General features: G+C 46.1%; 1 protein-coding gene across 9 annotated transcripts in view; it reads left to right on the top strand.

Annotated features, from left to right (window-relative positions):
- Tecta (tectorin alpha) overlaps positions 1-14,320 on the top strand; it is a 72,276-nt gene that overhangs the window by 35,942 nt on the left and 22,014 nt on the right. For all 9 annotated transcript variants that reach the window (XR_015626410.1, XR_015626412.1, XR_015626411.1 and 6 more), the window contains 2 exon segments: positions 5,977-6,538; positions 13,834-14,033. Coding sequence is in view for 6 of the 9 variants with exons in the window: in NM_001436455.1 (NP_001423384.1) it covers positions 5,977-6,538; positions 13,834-14,033 (762 nt within the window). In the remaining 3 variants the exon portion in view is untranslated.

Here is a 14,320-nt window from a genome sequence, read left to right as displayed (position 1 = left end):
TGACTCTAGCTTGTGTCAAATTGAAGAAATCAGGCAAACAAAAGTCACTACCTAGATATTCATGACCACTTCATGCCACCTCTCTCCTTCATAGGAACTACTTCCCCATTCTTTTTGGGTATTAACTTAAGCCCCACAGAGTCAGCCCACCTTCCAGGCGTGAGCCCTGTCTCAGTCTCCTGAGGTCCATGGATGGATGAGAGCCACGGGGGTCCTCTGCACTGTTTCTCAGTGTCAGGTCTCTCTTTTAAGGGTGGTCATTTTTGGATGTGGGGTTCACTTAACCTACACGACCTCATCCCATCGTAGTTATGTCCTTCAAGACTGTTTCCCAGTATAGGCTACATTCACAGATTCCACTAGTTAAGGCTTCCGTGGATCTTTCTGGGCTATAGGATGCTACTCACAACAGGGGCGCCTAGAGAGAAATGAACATCAAGGATGAGGAGATAAAGAGGTACGAGGACTCTGGGCCAGGACCCTTCTTCCTAAGTGCCATGCTGGGAACAGAGTCGACAGCCTTCAAACTCCTGACAAGAAGGCCAAAACAGGATGTACTGGAGGCCTTTTTACTTTGTGAGCCCATGGGATGGATTTAGCAGTTACTTTGAATTATTAATATGCATTACGGGACCTGCTTATTCAGTGATTTGCATTTGTTTCTCCTATGATGTTATTATTAGTCACCATAGCTGAAGAATAATGGTTGTCATCATACAGAGTGAGAGAAAGTACAGGACCAACTGGATAGCCCAGAGCCCCAGGTCACCACCGGTGCTCTTAGAAATGGAGGGTGACATAGAAGTCACTCGCTGGGACATGAGATTCGTCTATGATTCTGACCTTCTTGTGAACCGAACTATGCTGCAGGAAGTGAGAAAATCAACAAGGCTAAATGAAACTAGAAGTAAACGCGCTCTCTATAGACCAGGCGGGGTGACTGAGGGGGAGCTGCAGAAGGTTAGCCACTGCAGGGGACACTGCAGGAGCTGGGGCTCTGCCGGGTACAGCCCGAGCTGGACAGAGTCTGTCCCTCCCATGCCATAACCCGAGGTACCAGCAATCCACACCCTTCGTGTCCGGGAGGCCTCTGGGCCCCTCCCACACTCAGTAGGCTTTCAAGCTTCACTCTGGCACGGTTTGGTTCAACAAGCTGCTCTGTACGGGTGCATGCACATTCATGTGTTTGAGTATAAACACATACATTCCACCGCCTGCATGTAGAGGCCATAGGACAATATTGGATGCCGGCCCTTGAATTCCACCTCGTTTGAGATGATGTCTCTCCTTCATCACTGAGTGCACCAGGCTAGCTGGCCTGGATGCACCCATAGATTCTTTTGTTTATGCTTCTCGTCTTCCCACAGGAATACCAGATCAAGGACATGTGCTACCCTGTTCAGCCTTCTGTGGATTCTTGAAATTCAAGTCCAGGTCCTCATGGTTATGCAGAAAGTGTCTTCTCAGCCAAAGATTGTTTTACACGATGGCATAAAAAGTGAAAACAGTAAAAATAATTAAGCACAGTTTCTCTCATAAGGGAGAAACAGAATCTGACGGGAGAGACAGACTCTTAGCAGTTAATGTCAGTGTAATTACAAAGCCTGCAGAAATGATCCATGCAAGGGCCGTAAGATAGCAGAAGTCATCTTGGTCTGTGTTAGGGCTTCTGGGGGGTGGGGTTGTTTCGGAAGAGATGATGCAGATCCAAACCCGAAGGAGCCCATCTGCCATGAGCTGAGAGTACCTCGGTCAGGGAAGCATCGGGGCAGGCCTGGAGAGAAGGCAGGGTGTGGGGTGTGAGGTTGAAGCCTGCAGGAGGAAATCAGAGTGAGTCGTTTAAAGCAACCATCACGAAGTGCCAACTCATGATCTCATTTCCAGCAAAGGCAGACTGCCACCACAGCTTTCACATCCACAGGCCAAACCAATACCATAAGTCATGTGTATGTTTGTATCTGTTCTGTATGTACACAATATTTTCATTCTTTCCTCAACTGTGTGGTGTGGCATTGTTAACACGGCATCCACATCATGCTATCACAAGTTACTTGAGGGCAGTCATGCAGGTCTGTTCATTTCTTTGATATTGCCAGAAAATATCATCTCCACACCTAATACCTGAGTTACACACAAACATAGACACATATACACAGACACACATACATATACACAAATACATACATATACATACATACACCTATGACAAATACACATACATACACCCTCCCACACATGCATATATACACACATACACACATACACACATACACACATACATATACATATATAAATACATGACATACATACACACATGTACACATACACACATCCTCACAAACATACACAATACATACAACCACACATGTACATATACATACACACACACATACACACACATTTGCACAAGCAAGCAACAACAACCAAAACACTTAAAACGCTTTATGTAAATCCATGATGTGTTGGACACTGTTCATAGCTCTTCTGGGGCACATGTGGCTGAGTGTGGCTAATAGACAATGTGTGAAGCTTCAGTGGAAGCAGAATATCGGGATTTTACAGGAAGGGTCTGAAATATGCTGGGAGTTGGTATCGTCAGGGGTGATAGATCCACTTGCCTTTGGACTTGGAGGTACTTACGTGTATACTCTTGCCCACAATCACCTCTGTGTTATCTCCTTACCCCTAACGTACCCTTATCTCTCTCTATCAATCCCTTTTGCAACATCAACCTCCTGCTTCCCTTCTGAACCCCTCTCCCTGGGTCCCCATTTCTCCACTCCTTATTCTCAGAGAGAATCAGTCAGGACAGTGGGCTATGACAGAGGGAGCACTCAAGAGGCATCAGAGATGGGGAGACCTGAGCTGGTCAGAGTTGGGGGACTTGCTTTCTTTCAAGGTTCTCTTTGGCAGTGACATTTAATCCCATTACTCTGCCTCGCTGGGGTTGTGTCTCCTGTGTGACATCACATAGTAAAGAGCCCAGATCAAAAGAAAGGCAAGCTGCACTTGTCAGCCAAGACTGAGCCTTTAGGGTGAGCCTGACCTCCTGTGAACTCTATTTCCCTGGTGACCTGCTGGGCTGGCATCTGTTTGCACCTGGCCCACCTTTTAGGGCTCCTGTTGGGGAAAAAAGGGCTGTGTCCCACCCTCTCTTTCTCCTGCTTCCATTCTTAAATTCTGCTTCTTAATGACTGACCTTTCATTCTTCCCCAGTCCAAATGCAGACGTGGATCCTTCTCATTGTCTCTATGGATGTCCCTAACCCCCGTCTGCCCCCTTCCCTTCCTCCTAAGTCTTCAGCCTTAACTTGCCCTCCTACCCACAAACATGCATACTCTAGACCAAAGCCTGCCTCTCCTCAGGCTCTCTCCCATCACTGCTCCCTTCCTAACAAATCCCCTCTGTGACTCTTCTTCCTGGATCTCCTACGTGTTACTTTATGTGCAGTGTTGTAATCTGACTTCTGATCTCATTAATCCATTTTAATTATCCTGTCAGCATCTTAGCCAATTCCCCTTACCCAAAGTTCGACTGCCATGGGTCAGCCTTTCTGGCACAGTCTCTTTGACCAGACACTGACAACGAGGCGTCCTTGACTGCAGTCCTTCCAGCCTCTCTGCCCTCAGATTCATCCTCCACTCCCAAGGATGCGTTTGATGATCAATCAGCCCTAAGGTGCAGTCATCTTTCACTATGACTAAGATGCTCTATCTCGTCTGGGCCTTTGCGTGAAGAAGGCTCTTTCTTGAAGCTCCCTCATCATCACTTGTTTCGGTAAAAAAACAAACAAACAAACAACAACAACAACAAAAAAAAAACGGTGAATCAGTTCCCTCATATACCCTACAAGTCTAGCTCCCTTGCTAGTTCTGGCTCCATCAGGCCATTGGAACAAGCGCTAATTTATCTTAGATTAGTATCTCTCCTGGTGGCTCTCTGCTAGCCTCGAACTCTATGGTTCCAGCTACCCAGTAAAATCAGGACTCTAGAAGTCCAGCAGCCGCTGGTCTATCATGGCTCCCTACCACAGACCGCTTCCTGGTAGTTAAGGTATAAACTCCCAACTACCCAGTAAAATCAAGACTCGACAAACTGTAACCCAACAATCAGATTTATATGTTAATTTCTCAATCCACAATACATCCACACAATAAACTCACAACCAATTGATAAGGATAGAAACCACCCACCTAGATAAGATAAATTTGCCCACAGAAATCCATCCCACCTACCTTGGCAATTCAAGACCACCCGGATCTGGGTCATCCTTCCTTGTCTCCATCTTGATTCTCCTTTTCTTCCTTTTCTCTCCCGCCTTACAAAAGCTTTGTCCCATCTTTTTTTTTTTCTGTCCAATCATGGCCTTGACCTAACTTGTCTGCCTTCACCTGCATAAAGACAGCACCCTACAGTCACTCTCATCCCCCTTTGTCTCACCTACCCTGCGCATCCTTTAAGACTCCATGTGAGTATTGTCATCTGTAGATCCGACTGATTCTGTCCCTAGGCTGAGTCTGAGGAATCTCTGAACCTACGTCACTGCTTTTATCAATGATCTCGTTAAAGGATCTGTTCAAGTCCTTGCCTTGTTATATGCAGGAGAAAAGGACCCTTCCCTTGCCCCAGCCTATCACTATGCTTGGGACACAGTACCACCACACTAACGTCTGTGGGATGAGTGGACTCTGCCGAGGCAAATATGCATAGAAGGAGAGAAAGATGAGCTGAGTGTTGAGGAGAGAGAATTGACCTAGAGAAACAGCATGAATGGAGGATGCCCTTTGGTGTCTTGTGGAAGGTTCCCTAGAAGCAAGCCCCAAAATGGGGCTTCTTAAGAAAGCCAGGGAAAGCCTAAGGGAAGAGATAAAGACTGGCTTTAGATACTCGGATGCTGGATACTCTGAACATGCCTACATGGAGCTGGTCACCAAATGTGGGTCATTCATCAGCCAGAGGTTTCCCTTGGGTGGACCAAGGTCATCTGAGCAATCACTGTACCACAGCCACAGTGACTGGGGACGAGGGTCCTTGTTGGGACACAGAAAACACCTTCCATAGTTAATCATAGGAGACAATGGGACTAGGATGGTGTGCTTGGTTCATTTGGGAAACTAAACTGTGGGGCACTTAGGAAGTCCTGAGGAGACGGGAGACACAATGGTTCCTGCCCTTCAGTCGCTTATAATCTTGCAGGTGAGACAAAAGCAGCTATAATGGGTTGTCACTCGAGGCAGGCTGTGGTGCACACTTGGCGATGTGCACATGTTGGATCTTGGCCCAAAGTAGAGGAGAATATAAGGGAATCATAGGTGTGGCATGTTGTGCTTGTCCAGGCAAGGAAGGGGTGCCACTGACCATGGTCTCAGAAAATCTTGCTTTATTGGAGAGGTAACATGGGAGCACAGCCTGAGGATGTGAGAGATGCTGATGAGTGGTGAGAGGCCTGCCAGGCAGAGGAACCAACAGAGTGGAGTCATCCTCCAAAAACAAACAAAAAACAAAAACAAAAACAAAAAAAAAAACCAAAAAACCCAATCAACCAACCAACCAAACAAACAAACAAACAAAAAAACCAAATGGAATAAAGTTGGAGATTGCCTAAAATAAATCCACAGTAGAGCTAGAAATAGAAACACAGGAGTTCTAGGTTTTGGTATTTTATTCTCAATGTTAATTGAATTTTTATTATCCTCCCATTACCTTAGAGAAAACAATTTGAACTCCTGAGGGAAAATAATGCTGTATAAACCGAAGGCACTGAAATAAATAGGCATATTAGTGTACAAAGGATAGTCATTTAAGTCTGTTCAAATCCTAATAACATGAGCTGACTGGCGCAAACAGTGTCACACACAAAGCTCATGTCCTACCTGGGCAAGCTCTGGGTAGGATGTGCCCTTCAGCAGACTAATGACTAGGAGGACTGAGCCATGTTTAGGCCAATTGGGCTTTTCTGTTCTTTGTCTCTTGCAGGTCAACAATGAACGGTTGTACCTGCCCCTGAAGTTAGGACAAGGGAAGATCAACATCTTTTCCTTCGGTTTTCATGTGGTTGTGGAGACGGACTTTGGCCTGAAGGTTGTGTATGACTGGAAAACTTTCCTGTCTATCACCGTCCCCCGGAGCATGCAGAACAGCACTTACGGTCTTTGTGGGCGCTACAATGGTAACCCTGGTGATGACCTGGAGATGCCCATGGGCTTGCTTGCACTGAGTATCAATGAGTTTGGCCAGAGCTGGGTGAAGAGGGACACCTTCTGCCAGGTGGGCTGTGGGGACCGCTGCCCATCGTGTGCCAAAGTTGAAGGTTTCTCCAAAGTACAGCAGCTGTGCAGCCTGATCCCCAACCAGAACGCTGGGTTTGCCAAGTGTCACAGCAAAGTCAACCCTACCTTCTTCTACAAAAACTGCCTCTTTGACTCCTGCATCGATGGGGGTGCAGTGCAGACAGCCTGCAGCTGGTTACAGAACTATGCCAGCACTTGCCAGACACAAGGAGTCGCAGTGACCGGCTGGAGGAACTACACATCGTGCTGTGAGTCCTATCTCTCTTTCTTCCTCCTCCTTGTTTCTGATGGGTGTGTGGGAGTCTGGTCCTCCAACTCCATAGATGTGATGGCAATTGGGAAGACAGACTTCAGGATATGCACTCTGGAACTCATCCCCGATACCCGAAACAGAAGGTGTAACCTCTACGGTCTCCTTTCTTTATTTGTAGAGAGGGCTCGACACCACGGATTTGATGGGTTACCCTGGAGGATGGAATGAGTTCACTTATCTGAAGCACAGAATATCACGTGCTGCCTTTGAATTCCGAATACACAATAAAACCCTTCCCAGAGGCTCACGGGAAAAGCCAGTGGTTCTCAACCTTCCTAATGCTGTAACCCTTTAATATGATTCCTCGTGTTGTGGTGACCCCAATCATAAAATTCTTTTCATTGCTACTTCATAACTGCAATTTTGTTAGTATTGTGAATTGCAATGGAAATATCTGATATTCAGGATATGTAATATGTGAACCCTGTGAAAGGGTCATTTAATCCACAAAGGGGTCGAAACTCACAGGTTGAGAAACACTGCTCTTGAACCTCATGGGTCTATGATCTTATATATATATATAATTTATGTATACAAATAATATCATATTATATATAAATATTTATAATATAAAAATTTATATATAATTTATATATTATAAATTCTAATATTACATATTCATATAATTTAAATATATATGAAATATATTAGTCTTTGTGCCTGTAGTACATGGCAGAATATTTAAAGCTTTAGAAAGGAGAGTTCAGTTCGTGGATTCGAGCCTCACCTTGGTGATTAAAAGGATCAATGAACTACCTCACTTCCCCTTTCTGGTTCTCAGCTTATTCTCTGAAGAGCAGCCACAATGCTGCTTGAACCATTTATGTGCAGAAACACTGGAAGGGTCAGATTAGATCATTGGAATCCTGGCACACAATGCATCGTAGGTGGTGGTATTACATTAATGACTTGCTGTGATTAAACCCACTGCTAAAACACCCTATCGGCATTATTCCATCACTTCTTTACAGTAACCCTACTAGACAAGGGAAAGTGAAATGTAGAGGAATTAAGTATCTTGACTGAGCTTTAATAATCTCAATGGCAGGGGCAGGGTTTGACTCTTAGGCCAACACCATGCCCCGCACTAGTGGACCACAGGAGAGTTAGCTAGAGCGTGCGGCGGCATTCGCATGTGTACATCGGAAAAACTGGTGGTGAAATAAATCACCGTGAGTCTTTAGTTAACCTGCCAGGACCTATTTTCCTACCCCAGTCTCATTAACTATAGCACGTTTCTTTGTATAAAAGGTCTGATTATACAGAATGGCTACAAATTAATGCCGGGTGCTCAGAGCTTTAAATAAGGGGGCAGCAGGTCCCACGAAGAACAAGCTCTCATTTTCATCCTGGAAAGGGGGAGATTTGGGTGCAGAGCTGTTGTGCTTTAATGATTAGTTGGTCTGCATTCCACCCACAGCCATTGGATTCAAGGAAACTGGGGTGGGCAGAGGAGGGAGGGGAAGAGTCCAAGACTATATCATACAAGTTCAGTTCTTGAGTAAAGGAGGTGGGGGACGAGATGTCTGTGGATGACAGTCTAGAACAATCTACTATCCTGTGTGTGTGTGTGTGTGTGTGTGTGTGTGTGTGTGCGAGAGAGAGAGAGAGAGAGAGAGAGAGAGAGAGAGAGAGAGAGAGAGAGAGAGAGAGCGTGTCTATAAAAAGTCTGGGGCCGGAGCAATGTCCAGGTCTCCTGGGGATTTACTGGAGTCAGCACAGCGGGATTGGTGTGCTTGATTTCCTCTAAATCAGAACACAGGCTCTTGGCAGAGAGACCTTAGCATGGCACAGGATCAGAAAGCGTGTTTGGGACGGGAGCTGAGCCTGGTTCTTCTTGAGGTTTGTCACAGGGAGCTCCCTCTCCCTCTCCCTCTCCCTCTCCCTCTCCCTCTCCCTCTCCCTCTCCCTCTCCCTCTCCCTCTCCCTCTCCCTCTCCCTCTCCCTCCTCTCACTTCCCCCTCCCTTTTCCTCCTCCCACCTTCCCCTCCCCCCTCTCACCTTGCTTATTGGCTCCAATGCTCTGGGATGGCTGAAATGGGGTGGGCAGGGGTATTGGGGGACAGACAGGTATAATGTATGCCAAACACTATCATGTCTAGCTGTGACAAACAAGGAACTTAAAGGAGCTGACAGCAACAAGAACTCTCCCCCAACTAATGGGCCTCAGCTCTTGTCACTCATGAGAAGAAAAACAGAATTGAGTTAGGGAGCCCTACGACTGCCGCCCACCCCCATCTAAGGACAAAGTTATTCTGTGATGGCTCTTGACCACAATACACACAAGCAGTCATCACTCTCCAGCTCTCAGAGCCTGGAGAATTTAGATAAATTCATTTCTTCCTGTCCTTCATACCAGTAATCTGGTCCTCTTTCTTCTTCGGAGTTCTTTCAAAGCACTGGTTGTGTCCTGTGCACATTGGTTAACCTAGCCGTGGAGACTTCTATGGCATTGAGACTCAAGTCTGCTTGCCTCTACCTCAGCCTGGGATTCCAGCCCTGCCGTAGACTAGCTGTTCCCAGCTTCCCCAAGGCTGACACATTACAGGTGACTGAGAATGATTCCCAGTGCAGCGTGGCTTAGATTTTTCTTTTTCAGCATCTTGAGACCGGGACAGAGACCCGAAAGACAGGGTAGGAAGGATGGTGGTGGTTGTGAATGACCAAGAAGAAGCTAACGGAAGAGAACAAGAATGTGCTCTGAAGATGGCATGTGGGCGGGGCAGGGGACAAGGCGTGGCTGTGGGTGGCTTAGCCTTCCCATTTGAGACATTCAAAAGAAAGCCAGGCCTGATGAGGATGTCCTGTGTATTTTAGGTAACTTTGACCTCTGGGCAGTTGTGGCCACCACTCCTCTAAAAGTTAACCCAGTTCATTATTCACGTGTCGGGTATAAGACAGGGGGGAAATCGTTTATTCAACATGTGCTTTATTGGTAACAAGGTAGAATGCCAATTTTTCTCAACAATATTGGCTGCTCTTATCAATGGCATAATTTATTACTCAATTACCTTATTTGTAAATGCACCAAAAACCTCTCTACCCACTTTGAACAAATGGCCTTGGAGGGAAAACGAGAGATAAATTGTCTTAATTACTAACCCCGCCTAAATTCCCATCGGGTGAGGCTGTTGTGCTAATTTTAGTCGCTCCATGAGGGACTTGGAGCAGGAGACGTTGAGAACATGGTAAAAGGCCCAAATCGTAGCTAGATGCTCCATAGCTCTTACCTTTTGCTTGGCAAAGGATGTAGCATGTGGATTTGTGGACCCCTTCTTGACAGAGAACTGAGAAGGAAACAATGCCCATTAGAGGACAATTTGGGGAATTGTGTAGAGAGAGAATTGCCCTACTGGGCATCAAGAACTGCTGTCTCTCTGACCCATCTCCAAACGTTTGGTGGATGATCAATCAAAATTGATTAGCATCATTGTTTTGGATTTCCCGTCTATGGGATTTTAGTAACTAAGGATTTGTTTTACTTATTTTCCTATAAGTCTAACAAATTCCTGTTGATTATTTTTTTAAAAAATGAATTGCTACAACAACTATTCCTACCAATCTACGATACCATCAAAACCATGGAAGTCCCAAGTATTTTGTTACTCATGGAAAGGGAAGGGAAGGGAAGGGAAGGGGAGGGGAGGGGAGGGGAGGGGAGGGGAAGCAAAGGGAGGGGAGGAGAGGGGAGGGGAGAGGAAGTAAGGGGAGGGGAGGGGAAGGTAGGTTAGGGGAGGGGATGGGGGATGAGGAGAAGAAAGGGAGGGATGAATTAGCAGCTTCAAACTATCTCATTATGGAAGCTTACAAACTTCTCATGGGAAGAGAGCTGCAGCATCACCCCCACTTTATGGGGGAAAACATGAGTTCAGAGAGCATAAGGAGCCTGTGCAAGGTGACCCTGCCAGTTAATGACAGAGCCAGGCTTCATAGCCAGGTCAGTCTGACTCTAGAGGGCTTGTCCATTCCACTCCATTGCTTTTCAGGGGTTCTGTGTGCCCTGCAGTGCACATAGGCACGATTTTAAATAAGTCTCCTGGCCTCGACAAGAGCAATGCTCTTGACCACAATACACTCAAGCAGTCATCACTCTCCAGCCTCTGAGGCTGGAGAATTTAGAGGGTCAGAGAAGTAATAAATCAGTATTTAAAATGGGAAATTTTAAAATATTGACCACCGGGTATCTATTGGTCACCTACCATGTTGTCAGTGTTGTTTGGATGCCAGAGAAGAATCCAAAGTCTTAAATATGGAGAAAGAGAAATGAGTGTCTTCTCAGATATGAAAATGACGATGTTTTACTATTAATGCTTTATATTAATAGTATTAATTAACTAATACTCAGTATTAATAGCCTTGCGGGAGCAAGTGAGCTAGCACAAGTTAACAAGAACATCACACAATGATGGGAGGGCACATACTGAAGTCTGAGCATGTCAGCAAAAGCCTGACCATCTAACCCGGTGGTTCTCGCCCTCTGGGTCGCGACCCCCTGGGGTCACATATTAGATGCTCTGCCTATCAGACACTAACATTGTGATTCATCGCAGCAGCAAAATTACAGTCATAAAGTTGCAACAAAATAATTTTATGGTTTTTGTGGTCACCACAACGTGAGGAACTGTATTAAAGGGTTGCAGCATTAGGAAGGTTGAGAACCGCAGATCCTGACCATTAGAAATCAGTTTGTAGTCAACCTGGTTTCGAATAACTTGAGGAAAAGGAAGATCCATGTAATGAATAGTGAAGAGATGTTAGGAAAGTTCTCTGGGGAAAAGGTAAGAGTTTAGTCTTTTCTTCATTTCAGGTGCAAAATAAAATCCAGACTGAGTAAAGATTAAACATTTAAAAATTGAATTACAAAAGTACTAGTATAAAACAAAGGAGTTTGCCTCCCCCCGCCCCCGCCATCACACATCAAAGCTATTAAGGAAAGCTAGATAAATTTGACCTCATAAATTTGACCTCATAAAATTTTTACGTCTCTACAGTACAAAAACTCTACATGGCAAAAACATAATTTTTAAAAACTACAAATTTTCAAAAGAAGAAGCAAAGTCAGAGACAAACAATGAATATTTTATGATACATGTGACACACAAAAAGCGCGTCTTTAATTTAAAAAAAGCACTTGCAGTCTAGTAAGAAGAAACTCCAACAACACAGGGTGTAGCAGATGAGAAAAGTCAGTGCGCAGGGGACATAAAAATGACTATAAACAAATTCGGTGGTAGCCAGGCTCAGAGGGATGCAAACCAAATACACACACAGCAGAGAGAGGGGGGGGGTTTCTCTTTTATTTTCCACGTTTCCAGAAATCAGAAATCTCAGGCTGTCACCATCGAAACTTCAGGAGGTCAAATCGTTTTTGTTCCTTGGCATAACCTCTTCTCTTACAAGGCAGCTCAGTGGGTTCTGCCAAAGACCCGGGGTCTGGAAGCTTAGCTCAGCGGCAGGGTGAGGCCTTGGGTTGGAGCTCCAGCACTGCAGTAATAGTAGTGTTGGTAGATGATGATGATGATGGTGGTGGTGGTGGTGATGGTGGTGATGATGGTGATGATGGTGGTGGTGGTGGTGATGATGGTGATTATGGTGATGGTGATGGTGGTGATGGTGGTGATGATGGTGATGATGGTGATGGTGATGGTGGTGATGATGGTGATGATGGTGGTGGTGGTGGTGATGGTGATGATGATGATGGTGGTGATGGTGATGGTGGTGATGATGGTGGTGGTGATGGTGATGATGATGATGGTGGTGGTGGTGGTGAGTGTGTGTGTGTGTGTGTGTGTGTGTGTGTGTGTGTGTGTGTATCTATTCTTTAGATTAAAAATTCCACTTCTAGGAAGTTATTCTACAGCCTAACTAATGAGGAAAAAAAATACATGCCGTGGGAGTCATACAAAAGACACATACCACGAAGTGGTGTAAAGACAAGAGTTCAAGACTGAATGGGTGAAATATTGTCAGGAAAAAGCATGGGAAGGTTTGGCAAGGTATGGCATGGTTTATAGACTATGCTCACATCCATGTGAAAGACCAGAGCTGTGGATCACACACACACAGAGACACACACACACACACAGAGACACACACACACGTCTATGTGTGTAGACAATTTGTGCAAGAATCCACTGGAATTTAATAGTTATCGCAGGCCATGTGTATTTTCTATGACCTGAGGACTTTATCTTTTGAACTATACTTTAAAATATATATATATATATAAAACATACTGTGGTAGTGCCTCTGTAAACATGCCCATGTACTAAAATTCTCAGGACTATGCACTCTGCAAGTTCCTATTTACTGCTGGGTGAAAGATAATCCCCCAAACCCTCCATGTACTGTAGAGACATCCCCACATGCATGGTTGCTGTGCGTTTAGCATTCATTGACTAAGAGAGCAGCTGATATAAAACTCTCAAGCAAGACTTGCATTAATGCTGGGTTAATACTGAACGCTTCGGGCGCAGAGCTCTCCTAAGCACGCAAATCCCTGTGCTGTTGGTGTCCGCATTACGTACACAAAGAAGTTGAGACTCGGCCCCTAAATACCCTGCCTGCATTTCATACCAGAGCTCAGCACTATTGACCAATGTGTTACCTGCCTTCCCTAGACACAGTTTCAGATGCATCTCAGGACATAGAACACACTGATTCTGGTCAAGCCGCCCACGCGCACACACAGGCACACACGAGTACACATTTTCAGAGATCACGTGGCTCAGGGGTCTCTTGCCAATAAATTACTGGTTTAGACTAAAGGATCTGTGGAGGTTGGGAGGGGAGGGTGAGTGACATTCGGTAATAGGGGGAGGGCACTATCTCATGATTCTCCAAGTGTGATGGAGGGAGAGAACCAGGAGTTTGGGTAAGCAAGATGAGAAGAAGGGTATTGATGTGAATGAAGTCTGAGAGGCTGGGCTGGTGTGCAGGCCTTGTCTAGCCCAAGTTTGGATTCCTCTTGGCCATTGAGTAGCAGAAGCCAGCACTAAAGCAAGGACAGATTATGTGAGAAGACTCCAGCCCCTTCCGTCTGCACACACTGGTCTGTCCTTTAAGGAAAAAGGAGTCAGGCAGGGGCTTTTCATAAGCAAAGAGCATGGGTGAGGGAAAGTGGCCAGCCTCACACCTCTTCCCTCACCCCATGCCCTGGACCTCCCTGAGCAAGGCTGTGAGAAAGCCATTTACAGCTCCTTGTGACTTGAGTCGTCCCTTCTGTTCCAGCGGTCACCTGCCCCCCCAACAGCCACTACGAGAGTTGCGTGAGCGTCTGCCAGCCTCGCTGCGCTGCCATCCGCCTGAAGAGTGACTGCAATCACTACTGCGTAGAGGGCTGCCAGTGCGACGCGGGCTACGTCCTCAACGGCAAGAGCTGCATCTTGCCCCACAACTGTGGCTGCTACTCGGACGGCAAATACTACGAGGTGGGTATAGGAGGCGGCTGGCCTCTTCCTCCACACCAGACTGGGTTCTTTCTCTCCAAGGCCAAGGGGGCAGCCAGAACTGCCCGGGTCTCCTGCTCTGTGATGATGAATGTGCGGTCCGTGAGCTGAAGCTGAGAATGTTGTGAGGATTCGGGATCTCAGCCAGACCTCAGGCTCCTGCCTCCTCTACACTGAGCCAGGCCTCCTCCTCTCACTCCTTTCTCTGGGCCGTTCTTTGGACTGCCTCCCTGTAAATCTTGGTCAGAAAGCTTCTGATGGGACTCTAG

Source organism: Rattus norvegicus, chromosome 8, assembly GCF_021556685.1.
Source record: "Rattus norvegicus strain SHRSP/BbbUtx chromosome 8, alternate assembly SHRSP_T2T, whole genome shotgun sequence".
In the NCBI taxonomy this organism is placed as follows: Eukaryota; Metazoa; Chordata; class Mammalia; order Rodentia; family Muridae; genus Rattus; species Rattus norvegicus.
The sequence above is the reverse complement of the archived record's forward strand: the minus strand, read 5'-3'. Positions and strand labels throughout refer to the sequence as shown.